The sequence below is a fragment of the Melanotaenia boesemani genome, chromosome 5, assembly GCF_017639745.1.
Source record: "Melanotaenia boesemani isolate fMelBoe1 chromosome 5, fMelBoe1.pri, whole genome shotgun sequence".
Lineage (NCBI taxonomy): Eukaryota > Metazoa > Chordata > Actinopteri > Atheriniformes > Melanotaeniidae > Melanotaenia > Melanotaenia boesemani.
In genome coordinates, this window is record NC_055686.1 from 7,756,496 (window position 1) to 7,770,074 (window position 13,579).

Sequence of the window (13,579 nt, forward strand, 5' to 3'; positions counted from 1 at the left end):
TTTGGAAACTTTAAACAAGGCGATTGAACATTTTCCCTATAGATGGACAGATAAAACAAATCGGCCTCACGCTGTTCCACTGACCTATGCATCCAGGAAAACAATCGGTGGAAACGCACATGAGAACTGGAACTTGCTAAGATTTCTCCCACTACTAGTTGGACAAAAAGTGCCCATTGATGAGCCAGCCTGGAAACTCCTTGCTGACTTGAAAGACATTGTGGAAGTTGTTGTTTCTCCAGTGCAGACTCAGGAATCAATTGCATATTTGAACATGAAGATCTCTGAGCACAGAGTTAGATTTAAAGAGGTTTTTCCCAAGTCAAACCTTCTGCCCAAACATAATTTCTTAGAGCACTACCCTCATTTAATCTGTGAGTTTGGCCCACTAGTTGCATTGTGGACCATGCGCTTCGAAGCAAAGCACAGTTTCTTCAAAAGAGTTGTGCGGCATACAACCTGCTTCAGAAATGTACTTCTGTCCTTAGCACAAAGACATCAGTTTATCATGGCCCATCATCTTCACATGAGGAGCTTTCCCAGTTCCCCCCTACAGGTAGCAAATGTTTCAACTCTTCCCACTGATGTTTTGAAAGAGGACATTGCATTTGCGCTCAAACAGAGGCACCCAGAGTTGGATGTTGTGTGCTTGGCTAAAAATGCGACGTACAGTGGCTTGAACTACAGGAATGGAATGATCCTTGCACATGGCTCATTGGCAGGACTGCCTGAATTTGTGGAAATAATTCAGATGATTGTTATCAAGGATAAACTGTTTTTCATCGTCAGAAATCTCAGTGCTTGGTACTGGGAACATTACAGAGCTTATGAACTGAAAACATGTCCTACAAAGAAGATGGAAGTGGTTGACCCAAACCAACTCGCAGATCCATACCCACTGGCTGACTACACAATTGGGGGAATGCGGCTCATAACACTCAAAAGATATATACATGTTTAAGGTCAGTCCTATGGTGGAACATTACAAAATGTTAATTTAAAAAACTTAAAGGTCCCATATGATTAATTAAAGTCTATTTTATTATCACACTGCACTAAAGTATCTTTGTGATTCCCAATTCATGGTCTTCATTTACTCAAAAGATAGTAGGACATTGAGACTTGTGTTGGTTCTTGGAAGTTACAACAGAATAATTAATCTCCCTCTTGCTCTCTATCTCGCTCTCTCTCTCCCCTCTCTCTCTCTCTCTCTCTCTCTTTTTCTCAGAGCACCATGGCTGAAATCACACCTGTTCGATTGCTGGTATATTTAAATGAAGACAACAACGTAAGGATGGAGCTACGCAAGGGGATTCCATACTCATTGGAAGAGCTCATTGATGAAGTCAAGAATGCATGTGGATTAGAAGGATGTATAAGGTTGCAGTACAAGGACACTGATTTTGGGAACATATTTGTGAATCTGACCTCAACAGCTGTGATTAAGGATCTTTCCATTCTCAAAGTAATCCAGTTAGACCCAAATTCCACAACCGTTATCTTGTACCCAGTTGACCTCGCAACGAGTAGCAACTCTTCATTCAGTGTGGACAGTGATGAGTCCTCAGTGTCGGCACGTACAGATGACACAGTACTGCTCAGCAGCCCTTCCTCAGACTCACTTAGAACACAGCAGTGGCCACAAGTCTTCCAAATCCCATGCTTCTCCTATGACACAGAATGTCAACTTCAGAGGGCAAATGCAGAGTACATGAAAGACCAAACTAGACTGACACCTAGCTCTAAAATGCTCTCAGACATATTGGAGAAAGTAGCTGAAAGTATCTATGCATTCACACCATATCCTGAAGACTGTCACTACAGTGATGTTGCTGAGGCATTAACAAGGAAGCACCCCTGTCTAAGAGAACCAGGGTCTTTCAATATGAGCTATGGGTGGAAACACAGACTGAAGATGAAAATGGGCAACTACAGAACACAACTTAAGGCCCACGGCACAGCTGCCGAGCTCACAGTGAATTCTATTAAATCCAAGACTCCAGGGGACACATACCCAGCAAGAAACGTGAAGAGACCTAGACGAGCTGAGGTCAATCATTTTCCATCTTTGCCATGTGGTGAGACTACAGATAGCCTGGAACAAGAGAGGATTTCCCTTCTGTCAGAAATGCTGAAAAGAAACAACCGACAAACAATAAAAGAAAAGATGGCAAAGACATTCGGATACTGTAGACAAGAAATAGTGCACAAGCAGCCGAGCATTGAAGACATCTTAACAAGGTGGCCAGCACTTTTCCGGATGGAAGAGGTATGTTTTTAGATGCAAGGCCCCTCCGACCCACCAGTCACTCAGACATCCGTTACTTATCCATGTACTTGATTATACAATTGTAGGAACAAAAGAAACTATTTTTTGTGGGGAGACTGTCTTAATATTTTAAAATGACTGATTAGACATTCATAAAAGCTGATCTTCAAGCAGTTTGATCCAACCTGCAGTTCTTTTTTGACTATTTGATTTGATTATTAATTGTTGATTTATTTATACATTTCCAAACTTCTTTCTGCATGCTCTGTTTCTATTATTGCAGATCAATGCTGAGTTCTTGCGAGTTACAGCGGTTCCCCTGGAGACAAAGTTCTTGGCTCAGTTGGACAAACACTCCACCAAACTGCTGGAGGTCATCAGAAGCAAGGGAGGACGTGTGAAAGAGCAGACCACCAATACCTTGAAAGCTTTAGATGAGGTATCTATGTCTGAGTTGGCTTTCAGTGGGATCCATAGTTAAATTGTTGTATGTATGTGTGAGAAAGTGATATTTTAATTTTAAGTGTTTTTACTTGAAACGGTTTTTAATTAAAACTGTTTTTACTCAGACCATTGACATCACCATCAGAAGAGAATGCACCCTCAAATCTCTGATGATCTACTTGGTAGAGATGTGACGTTCATGAACGAATCGATTCTTTTGAACGACTCTTTTAAATGAACGATGGGAATCGATTCACAGCTGTGAGCCGTTCATTTGTGAGCCATTCTTTTTATATACAAATTTTTGACACTGCCTTCATCAAATCAAATCAAACTTTATTTATACAGCACTTTTCATGCCATAGGCAACACAAAGTTCTTTACATGATTAAAAACATAAGAATAAAAACACTTAATGAAATCTTTCACACAGTCATACGCACACACGTATACACACACACACCAAGCCCAATCCCGCCCCCCCGCCCTTCCAGCTAAAAATGACTGACTTAATGAATAAATAAATAAGTAAATAAGAAGTAGTACAGTTGAGTAAAATGAAAATAAAATAAATAAAATGTGACATCATAGAAGTCTGATGTCCAACACACTCCGTTCATGTGAAGCATCTATGGGCAGAGAGTATTGTTTGGTAAACAAATACTGTGAGTTCTATCCAAAACATTTACTAGAATTTGCACTGACTGCTCAGGTTTATCCTTTTTATCTATATTTTTCCTATAATTACTTAATCTTGTATAGTAGATTTTATATAGGTACATATTTTGATTGTTTGTCATTCATTATATATTGTGAAATTTTGTAAGATATTGTGAGAACGAGCCAGTCTTTTGAATGGCTCTTTGAAAGGAACGGCTCCTCAAGATCCGGCTCCCTTCAAAGAGCCATAAATCCCATCTCTACTACTTGGGCGAACCTGTTCATCACCTTATTAAAGAATACCAGGTAAGGTCATTTCTCATCTCTCTCATTAACAGAAGAAATACCCAGACACCCATATTTTTTTTTTTTTCTCTCTCTCTCAGATGCAACATGGCACTAGGCATGTGAAAAAAGAACCGGATTGATAGCCAGAATTGAAAATGGCATTCATATAAATAAAATCTCATTAAATCCCATTCCTACATGACACTAAATATTTCCTTCTAATAAATTGTCTTTGTCTGTTGAATTTCCTTTCCCCAGACTCCTTCACCTTTCTTGTAGCACCACCATCAGTTAAGACTGATGGTGGTGCTACCATCATCCAGTAAAGTGTTCAGTATTTAAAAAAGTGGGGATACTGTTATTATTATTGTGCTTTGGCACAGGTCTCTTTTAGTTGTCCTCATTTTTGGCTTTTTGGTGTGTGCAGGATCTGCAGGAAAATGAGGCTGACGTACTGGAGCAGGAAACCATGGCGATCTTCGTCCCCGGGAAAGAGGATTCTTTCCATTCACCTAAAGACATTAAGATAGTCATTGATGGGACACCGGTTCTGAATGAGGTGCCCTCAGTTGCAACAGCTGTTGCCATGCTCTTCGGACTCACATATGCACTCAACTTAAGGTATCCAAAAAATCTGCAGTACACTCTGGAATTTGTGCAAAAAGTCCTGATGGAGCTTGGTGGGAAAAAGATGTCCAAAAAAGTTTATAGGCTGAGCAGCCAGCTTTACAGCCCAGAGTAGATGGAGTGGATTTTTATTGGCTCGTGGGATGTTATTTACCCATTAGTGGGAAAATGTGATTGTTACAGTGTTTTCTTAGGTTCCTATTCAGAGGTTGTATGACTCCATTTACCAAATTTAAAGACTTCTAGCATCATGGGCACAAGTAGGCAGTGATCTGAAAATCTGTAGAGTATTTGTGCTGCAGTGTTCGTGCAGAGTTTGTTCAGACCAAGAGAGGCCCATAAGCTTTCTGATATGTTTGCATGTAAGAGGTTTGCACGTATCTGAACACCATGTTTGTTCTTAGGGTCAACTACTGTATTGTGTTGCATGTACTGGAGTATTATTTTCCATATGTATTTTACTTTGACAATTTTGAAAGTCAAACATTTGCAAATTCTTTTTCGTTTTGTTTTGTCTTGTTTGGTTTGCTATCAGGTGATTTATAGAGAAAATAGCTTGCCAGGTTACATGTGCAGTGTTACTGTTTGTAATTCAGTAATTACTTTTAGTTGCATATAGTATTTTGTTAAGGTCTTTCCAGGAGTGACATTGACAGAATGTTACCATTATAAGCAAAGTACAATTTTTTTTTATTTTCCCTCAGTTCTGATACAAGCACCAATGTTATGGTTGAGAATAAGCAAAATAATGTTGAACAATCATTAAACAATAAATAAATCTTGTAAAGAAATGTGTACGAGTGCAATTTAGAATATATTAAAATCTATTTTTAAGTCAAATTTTATATAGATTAATATATGAACACTAACCTTTGATTTGAAACAACTTAAAAAAGGTAATTTGCTCCTATACTCAAAAAATCTTTAGATGAAGTTAAAAATTCCAGGTTAGATTAAAATAGGACAATGGAATTAAGTAATAAGACCAAATTATTTATTTTCATTTAGAACAACTTAAAACAAATGGTTTGCTTTAAGTTCACAAATAAGTTTACATAAAATAAGAGTTTTTAGGTTAAACTAAATTAATTATTAACATTGGGTTAATGCAAAGATAATAGGTGTGACAGATTACAGACAGATTTTTTTAGGTTGAGCCAGTGTTAAATTTTTTTCAGTGTATAACAATGAGCTGTGCAAGGCCAGAGAGCTGCATTTATCTGAAATGATTACCAGGAATGTCAACAATTCTCTCTGTTTGCTATGATTGAAAAACTTACAAATCCTCCTATACAGATAAGCCCAGAGCTCCTTTCCACTAAGAAATGCAGCCAATTAAAACAATTAGGCAAAATATTAATTCCACACAGTCAAACAGGAAAACTAGTCTGTGTCTAAAGCCCGGAAATAATTCTGATGTTATGTCGCAGTTTAATATGGTCGTTTTAAAAATCCTAAAAGAAATCATTTGGCATTTGAAATCAACAACATGCACTCTGGACATGATACCATCCGTTTTTTTAAAAACAGTTTTTACCTCAGTAGAAAGTGATCTCCTACTAACAGCTCATTGGCAACAGACATTTTTCCCAAGTCACTAAAGATAGCTGCTATTAAGCCACTCCTAAAGAAAGGACTCTAGATGCATCTATAATGAACAACTATAGACCTGTCTCTAACCTTTCTTTTATTTCCAAGATTATTGAAAAAGTTGTATTTCACCAGCTTAATGACTTTTTAAATGAAAGTAGAAATCTTGATAAATTTCAGTCCGGCTTCCGACCTCATCACAGCACTGAAACAGCTCTGGTCAAAGTGTTAAATGACATTAGGTTGAATACTGATTCTGGTCAAGTATTAGTCCTGGTTCTGCTGGATCTCAATGCTGCGTTTGATACTGTAGATCATAGAATCCTGTTGCACAGGCTGGAAAACTGGGTTGGACTTTCTGGAGCGGTCCTTAACTGGTTCAGGTCCTATTTAGAAGGCCGGAGTTATTTTGTTACGATCGGCAGCTATGAATCCGAGCGAGTGGCCATGACTTGTGGAGTCCCCCAGGGGTCAGTCCTTGGACCTCTTCTGTTCTACTTGTATTTGCTCCCTTTGGGTCAAATATTACAGAACTTTAGCATTAATTATCAAAGTTATGCAGATGATACCCAACTTTATGTGTCTCTGTCACCAGATGACTGCAGTCCGATAGACTTATTGTGTCAGTGTCTGGAGCAAATAAACACTTGGTTGAGAGAGAATTTTATACTAATAAATGAAGACTAAATTAAAACTATTCTGTTTGGTAGCAAAGAGAAGAGGGTCATCGTTGATAAACACCTGGAGACTCGGGCTCTTAAAATCACTGACCAAGTTTGTAACCTTGGAGTGTTGATAGACTCAGATCTGACTTTAAGCAGCCACATCAAAGCTTCACTAAGAAGCTTTTTACCAGCTCAGAAACATCAACAGAATTAAAAGTTTAGTCTCCCAGAAAGACCAGGAGAAACTCATCCATGCACTCATCTCCAGTAGGCTGGATTACTGTAATGGTCTTTTAACAGGACTTCCTAAAAAGAGCATTAAACATCTGCAACTCATCCAAAACGCTGCTGCTAGAGTTTTAACCAGGACTAAGAGATCTGAACACATCACACCAGTTTTGAAATCTTTACACTGGCTTCCAGTCAGTCACAGAATAGATTTTAAAACCCTTCTGATTGTTTACAAATCCCAGAATGGTTTAGGCCCAGAATACATCTGTGATATGTTCAGAGAATAAAAACCTAGCAGAGCTCTTAGGTCCAAAGACTCTGGTCAACTAGTCCAGACCAGAGTCCAGACTAAACATGGAGAAGCAGCATTTAGCTGTTATGCTGCAAACAAGTGGAACAAACTGCCAGTGGAGATTAAACTTTCACCTAATGTAGACATTTTTAAATTCAGGTTAAAACATTTCTTTTCTCATGTGTCTATCCATGAAATCTGCACGCTAACTTTTTAACTCATCTTGCTTTTAATAATTTTAATGTACTTTATAATTTTATTGTGATTCTTGCTATATGTTGCTGCCTTTTACTCTTGTGCTGTTGTTTTATGTAAAGCACTTTGAATTGTCCTGTACATGAAATGTGCTATACAAATAAACTGCCTTACCCTTGCTGTCATTTAGCAGACGCTTCTCTCCAAAGTGATTCATCACTCTGGGAATTGAACTTCGGTCTCTAGCATGGGAGACGGATGCGCTACCAATGAGATATCCAGCCGTACGTTCCAATACCTCCAGCGTGTCTTACCTTCTGACACTGCCATGAGACCATCTACCACCTGCTGCCACTATTCTGCCTTTCTGACACCAGCAATGCCCACACCGTGCCCACCAATTAAACATTTTTACATTTTTCAACACAGTCCATCAGGATCCCTTCAAGTTCCAGTGTAAAATGTTCTTTAGTGACTACCGATGATGTATGTGATTGTTGAAGGGGTGTCGCAATTCGTAGGGGTTGACTTTCAGCCCTACCCCTTCTAGCTCTGTTTTTAAGGAGCAAGTGGTAAGGGGTAGGGGAAGGGGTAACAAAGAGAAATGGGATTGGGCCTAAAAAGACTAAAAAGAAGAATGCAGATAAACTAAAAAGTTACATTTTGGGCTCAAAAACACAAAAAGTCCTCTTACCTCAATGTGAAGAGTTTAAATATTAAACTAATCGTGTAGCTAATCTGTAACCACTATTCTGGATATTTCACCACCACTATATTTAAACAGCACCCTCTAGTGGTCGAGATGTAGCCACTGTGACAACTAGCCCGGTTCTCCCTATTTAAGCAGCCATGATTGTTTGTGTTCAATAATTTCCATCAACAATTAAAAGCCATTTAGTTTTTTAATGTCAGTGATATAGGATATTGTATATAGGGAGTCACATCAATTAAATATATATGTTTCAGGAATTTCAAGGGACAGCTCAGGAAGGGAGGGCAAAAAGATCTGTAACTCGGACAAAAATACCCAGTTCCAGCATGTGACCAGTTGTTGTTCTTGTCATGGAAAACATAAGCTCTAATTGAATAAAAACGCAGTTATTCTTCTCTTTGACAGGAGCTTCCGTTACTTAACAGACATATAAAGCACACTGACAACAAGTCGAAAGTCAAGACCAGACTTGGCATCAAGGTCTTATTCTGTCTGGATCATAGTCGAGGGGATAGTCTGGGTAGAGTCTTCCTACCTCACCTAAATTCCATCTCTGATAGCAGCTACTGCGGGTCTCTTATGGTAACACACAGTAATTATCACCTGTACAAACAAACATTCACACACCCGCACTGTTATGACCCCCTTTTTTCATCCAGGGGACAAGGGGTCAATAACAAAAACACACCGGACCCAAACGTAAAAAGATACAACAATATTTATTTAATTCATCACAATTCCCAGGTACAAACAAACAAAAAGCTAATATAAACAACAAAAGTGTTCTAGGTTGTATCAGTCCGGTTACCAAAAGAAAACAATTACTTTAATAATTAACAAAAGGTGTCCTTAATTTAAGGTTAACGCTTATCCCTTAAATAGCAAACAAAACAAGAGCTTTCCAAAACAAACAAAAGTTACTATTACTACAATAAACAAAAAGTCTTATCTCCAAACAAACCAAAATAGTCTCCTACTGAGATTCCAAGTTATAACAAATATGAACTTAAATGGCTACTCAAAAGGTGAAAGCGTCTCTTCTCAAATCTTACCACAAAAAGCACAACCATGCATTCAACTTCTTACAAAGGGAAATCTAAAGGCTCCAACCACCAAATTCGTACTCATACACCAGCATCTCAACAAACAATCCCCAATGGCAAACTGTGGACCTAATGGTTCACAGCTGCCTCGAACAACACGTCTCCCATCCTTTTAAAGGTCCAGACTTCCTTCCATTGGTCCCCAAGCAGGAAGCAGCGGGTTGCAGCATCCAATAATCCTCACGGAGGTAGGCCAGAGGTCAGGTGATGATGCAGCCAATCCTGAGGATGGACAGGTGTGGGCGGGGTCGGCAGCCAATGTCCAATTTTCAGAAGCACAGTGGTCTGCGCTTAATCCATGTACTCAGGTCAAAGCCCTGGGGACGTGACACGCACACATACACACACACACACACGCGCGCACACACACACACACAGAGCCATCATCAAGCACACATAAACACTGACACAACCACTTTGAGAACTAAAGGGTTAGTTATTGTACACATGCGCCAATAATGATAGTCTCTCATCCCACTCATGGATATTCTGGAAAAAAACAGCTGTTCAGTTTTATTACTACATGATCCACACTGAAACGTCTTCTTGCAGTACAGCCTGATCACCACTTGGTTGCACTGTAGTCACACTTATGATAAACTCCACCTGCAAGCATGCAGAAGGACACAAAGCATCCAGTTACAGAGACAAACACAAAGACAAAGTTTAAATATTGAAACAGATTAACTCTGGCATTGACTTCTAAATTCAGCAAATGCTGTAAAAAATATGAATTGATAAGAAACAAACAAATAAATAAAAAAAATGAATAAGACAAAGTAATGTTTATTTGCAGTGGTTTCACTTGCAGAGGTATGAAAGGCAGTTTTAGATGAATTACAATTCATGTCAAAAGTAGCATATTTCTTTATTTTAGAGACTCATATTGCAGGTATTTGAAATTGTGCAAATTTCATTCATTCAGTCATTCACTTTCTACTGCTTTGTCCATTACGGGTTGCGGTTAAGCTGGAGCCTATTCCAGCATTTTAGCAGGTGAGAGGCAGGGTACACCCTGGACAGGTCACCAGTCCATCACAGGGCCAACAAAGATAGGGGACAAACAACCATTCACCCACACTCACTCCTAGGGAGACTTTAGAGTCACTAATTAAACTAACATGCATGTCTTTGGACGGTGAGAAGAAGATACTGACTGTGATATTTCCATGTAACCATACTTCATTAGAGACAAGCAGCGTGAGCCGAAGATGCAGCGAGGATGATATCACTTAAATGGACCAAACACATCTGCAGGTAAAGAAATCACTTTAAAACAAGCAGGTTCTGTCATGGGTGATTGAGGTTTATTTATGCCATTTAGGCAAAAATGGAGTGACATCCTGGAAAAAAAGACAGTCAGCTGAGTTAGTGATTTATCCATCATTTAATAACTTATTTGGCATCTAAAGAAACTGTACTGTTAGTATCTGTTACTGTTACTGTTAGATACTGTTAGTATCAACCATATGATGAAGTTCATTCATTTTCATTTCATTCATTCATTCATGAAGAAGTGTATAGAGTAGTAATATATGGTGAGTTCTGTCTGCTTTGGGACCATAAGTCCAGCCTCCTGATGTGTTTATATAAGCTTTAACAGGAGAATGGCTTACCTGTTGCTCATGATGGCAGCTGCTAGTCATGATTAGGAGACAATCGTTTGTTATTTCTTAGCTGTGCATTTTCCATTATTCATTTTCATTGAGAAGTTGGAGGTAATTGCCTAAGAACGGAGCCGAATTTGTTGCATGTCAACCAACAAATTGCATCCCTTCCCTGCTGGGATTCTGCACTGTCTAACATTGGTTGTCTCTTAACAATATCATTACTTATTTGTGGTCACTACTGATGCATTGGTTCTTAGATTTCATATACCTGTTAGTTCTTTGTTTTTGGTTGTTGAGTTTTGCAGCTTAGTCTGTTTCCAGAAACACTTTTGTACAGTATTATATACAGTTTACAACATCTGTGCATAAACCTGCCTCTCGTTCTCTCCACACATGAACTTTTTAAGTAAAACTCTACAAACCAAAGTCGCCCTTTCAGCCACACTGACTGTGAGTCTTTAAGTTCCCTTTTACCATCAAACCTTTCAACTTTTTCTGACCTCTACCATGCCTCCCCCCATCGTGCATGTCTTAAGTTCCTTCATTTTTGAAGATGGAAAGATAACTCAACTATATAAGAGCTGATGTTGGCTTTGTTTGTCATGAGACAGGAGGGCTGAGCTAAGCTGGAGAAAAGTGCCTTTATCTGAAGGTGATCGTCATCTTTAACCTGCATTCGGTCCATCATGAAGATCCAGACGCTCCCTTTACTTCTGTGTGCTGTGATGACTCTGACTGGAGCTACAAGTGAGTATTACTTGTACATTAAGCTTTTTCTCAGACAAAATATACCTGGAAAGCAGAAAGCATTTCACATTCCCAGTTTAATGACACACTTTAGAGTTTTCTAAAATACATAAAATTACCTTACAACTATTAAAAAACACATATATACATGAACTAAGAAGACAGGAGCACATTGGGAACAACATGTCCTTCAGTATTTTGTCCGAACACATTTTCACATGGAAACTGAAAACTGCTGCTCTCGATTCTTTCTGTGATTCACTATCCAGTAAAATGGTCCTCAACTTGTCCTGATAACTGGACTAAAATCAACGGTCGCTGTTTCAGATACGTTCTGACACCAATGAGCTGGCGTGCAGCTGAGGTGAGACAGATGAAGAATGATGAATCCTGCTAGAAACATGAAGTTGTTTTGTATTTGTTCTCAGTGACTCCACTCCTTTATGTTTCTATCATACTGTAGAGGAACTGCGTCTCTATGGGAGGACATCTTGCATCTGTCCACAGCGCGCAGGAATATCAGGAAGTACAAAGCCTGATATGGTCCATCACTTGTGACAATAAGGAAGCATGGATCGGAGGCTCTGATCACCAACAGGTATATAATTCAAATGGAAGATCTGATTTCTACAGAATAACATTTTTATAAATTATTCTAAAATTTTCTTCTCTGATCTGTCCTCTAGGAAGGTGTCTGGTGTTGGACTGATGGTACAAACTTTTGGTTCAAAAGCTGGTGCCCTCGAGAGCCCAATAATTCTGGCAGTGGGCAGCATTGCCTGCAAATAAATTATACAGGTAAAACACAATTCTAGATTGACTAGAAATAGATAAATACAGGATGTTGATTTCCTTTTTACACAGCTGCTTTTGTCTGGATATAAAATGTGTTTGTATACAGTCATGAGATCATCCTGAAGTTTTACTTTGTGCAGCACTGAGTGACTCTGTGTTTTTGGTACTTACAGGAAAAAAGTGCTGGGATGATGACTGGTGTAATGTTAGACGTTCATCTGTCTGCGCCAAGAAAATCTGACGACTCCTGGACTGATTCAGGGACACGATGAACCTTCCAGCGTTCCAACACTGGTGGATCTGTGTTTCTGTTCATCCTGTTCAACCACATGTGTAACCTTCACTCATTATCACTCTCCATCTTTATTCTTCTCTATCGCTGTAACGCTACATAAGGAATGAAGCAACCAGGAACATAATCAGTAGCTGGATGTCTGTATCAGGTCTTGTGACTTTAATAAGAGCAGACTGAGTTATGAAAATGATGATTTTAGCTAAACTTTCCTCTGCAGACTAAACTATCTCTTCTTGTCTTTTCCAAATTAAAAACTTCAAGCATTGCAGTAAATTGTTCTGTGTGTTTGTTATATCTTGTGTTTTTATTTACTCTGCATGTTACACAGCTGCAGTAGCAACAGATTTTATAAAAGTTAAGTTCCATATTAACATATTTCATGAAAAATGTTAGCTCATTATTGACTTTAATTGCAACAACATGTTTTCAAAACTGGAATGTTAAAACAAAAGGCTGGAAAACAAACTGCACAAAAAATAAACAGTAGGGGCAACATGTAGCCACTAATTAGTTCATAAGACAGCAGGTCAATAACATAACTGGGTATAAAAAGAGCAACTTAAAGAGGTAGAGTCTGTCAGAAGAGGTAAACTGTCTACAGATCAAGTATTTTCAGCAGAATGTCTCTCAATGTAAAATTATAAACACTGAATATTCCATCATAGACGAGACATAATCTCATCAAATGATTCAGACCATCTGGAGACAACTCTTTGTGTAAGTAACATGAATGAAAACCAGTATTGGATGGAGCTCTTCGGACCCTGAGGCAGCCATGCATTAAAAACACACATGACTCTATCATGGAAATCACTCACTGGGATTGTGAACACTTCCAGGAATCAGTTCACCGTGTCATCCACAACAGCAGCTTAAAGCTCTATCATGCAAATAAGAAGAAGAAATGCTGCTGCCCTCTCCTGGTCAAAGCTAAGTAGAAACAGACGGAGGCAAAGTGGAAATTCTTTATGGAAATCATGGACCATCTGTGTTGTTAACAACGCTCAGTTTCATATAACAAGGACAACAAGGAAAATTTTTTAGTACAAATCAAAA

General features: G+C 38.7%; 2 protein-coding genes across 2 annotated transcripts; both read left to right on the top strand.

Moving 5' to 3' along the window:
* The first annotated feature begins 477 nt into the window (after window positions 1-477).
* LOC121640324 lies at window positions 478-4,403 on the top strand. The gene is made up of 6 exons (XM_041986035.1): window positions 478-962; window positions 1,229-2,269; window positions 2,553-2,708; window positions 2,839-2,895; window positions 3,644-3,679; window positions 4,089-4,403. The coding sequence occupies exons 1-6, from the start codon at window positions 954-956 to the stop codon at window positions 4,401-4,403; spliced, it is 1,614 nt and encodes a 537-aa protein (XP_041841969.1). The 5' UTR covers window positions 478-953.
* A 6,893-nt stretch (window positions 4,404-11,296) lies between these two features.
* On the top strand, window positions 11,297-12,791 carry LOC121640204 (galactose-specific lectin nattectin-like). Its single transcript, XM_041985928.1, has 5 exons — window positions 11,297-11,433; window positions 11,703-11,797; window positions 11,897-12,031; window positions 12,120-12,231; window positions 12,402-12,791. Exons 1-5 carry the CDS (start codon window positions 11,373-11,375, stop codon window positions 12,467-12,469), a joined length of 471 nt encoding a protein of 156 aa, XP_041841862.1. The 5' UTR covers window positions 11,297-11,372; the 3' UTR covers window positions 12,470-12,791.
* Window positions 12,792-13,579: the final 788 nt, after the last annotated feature.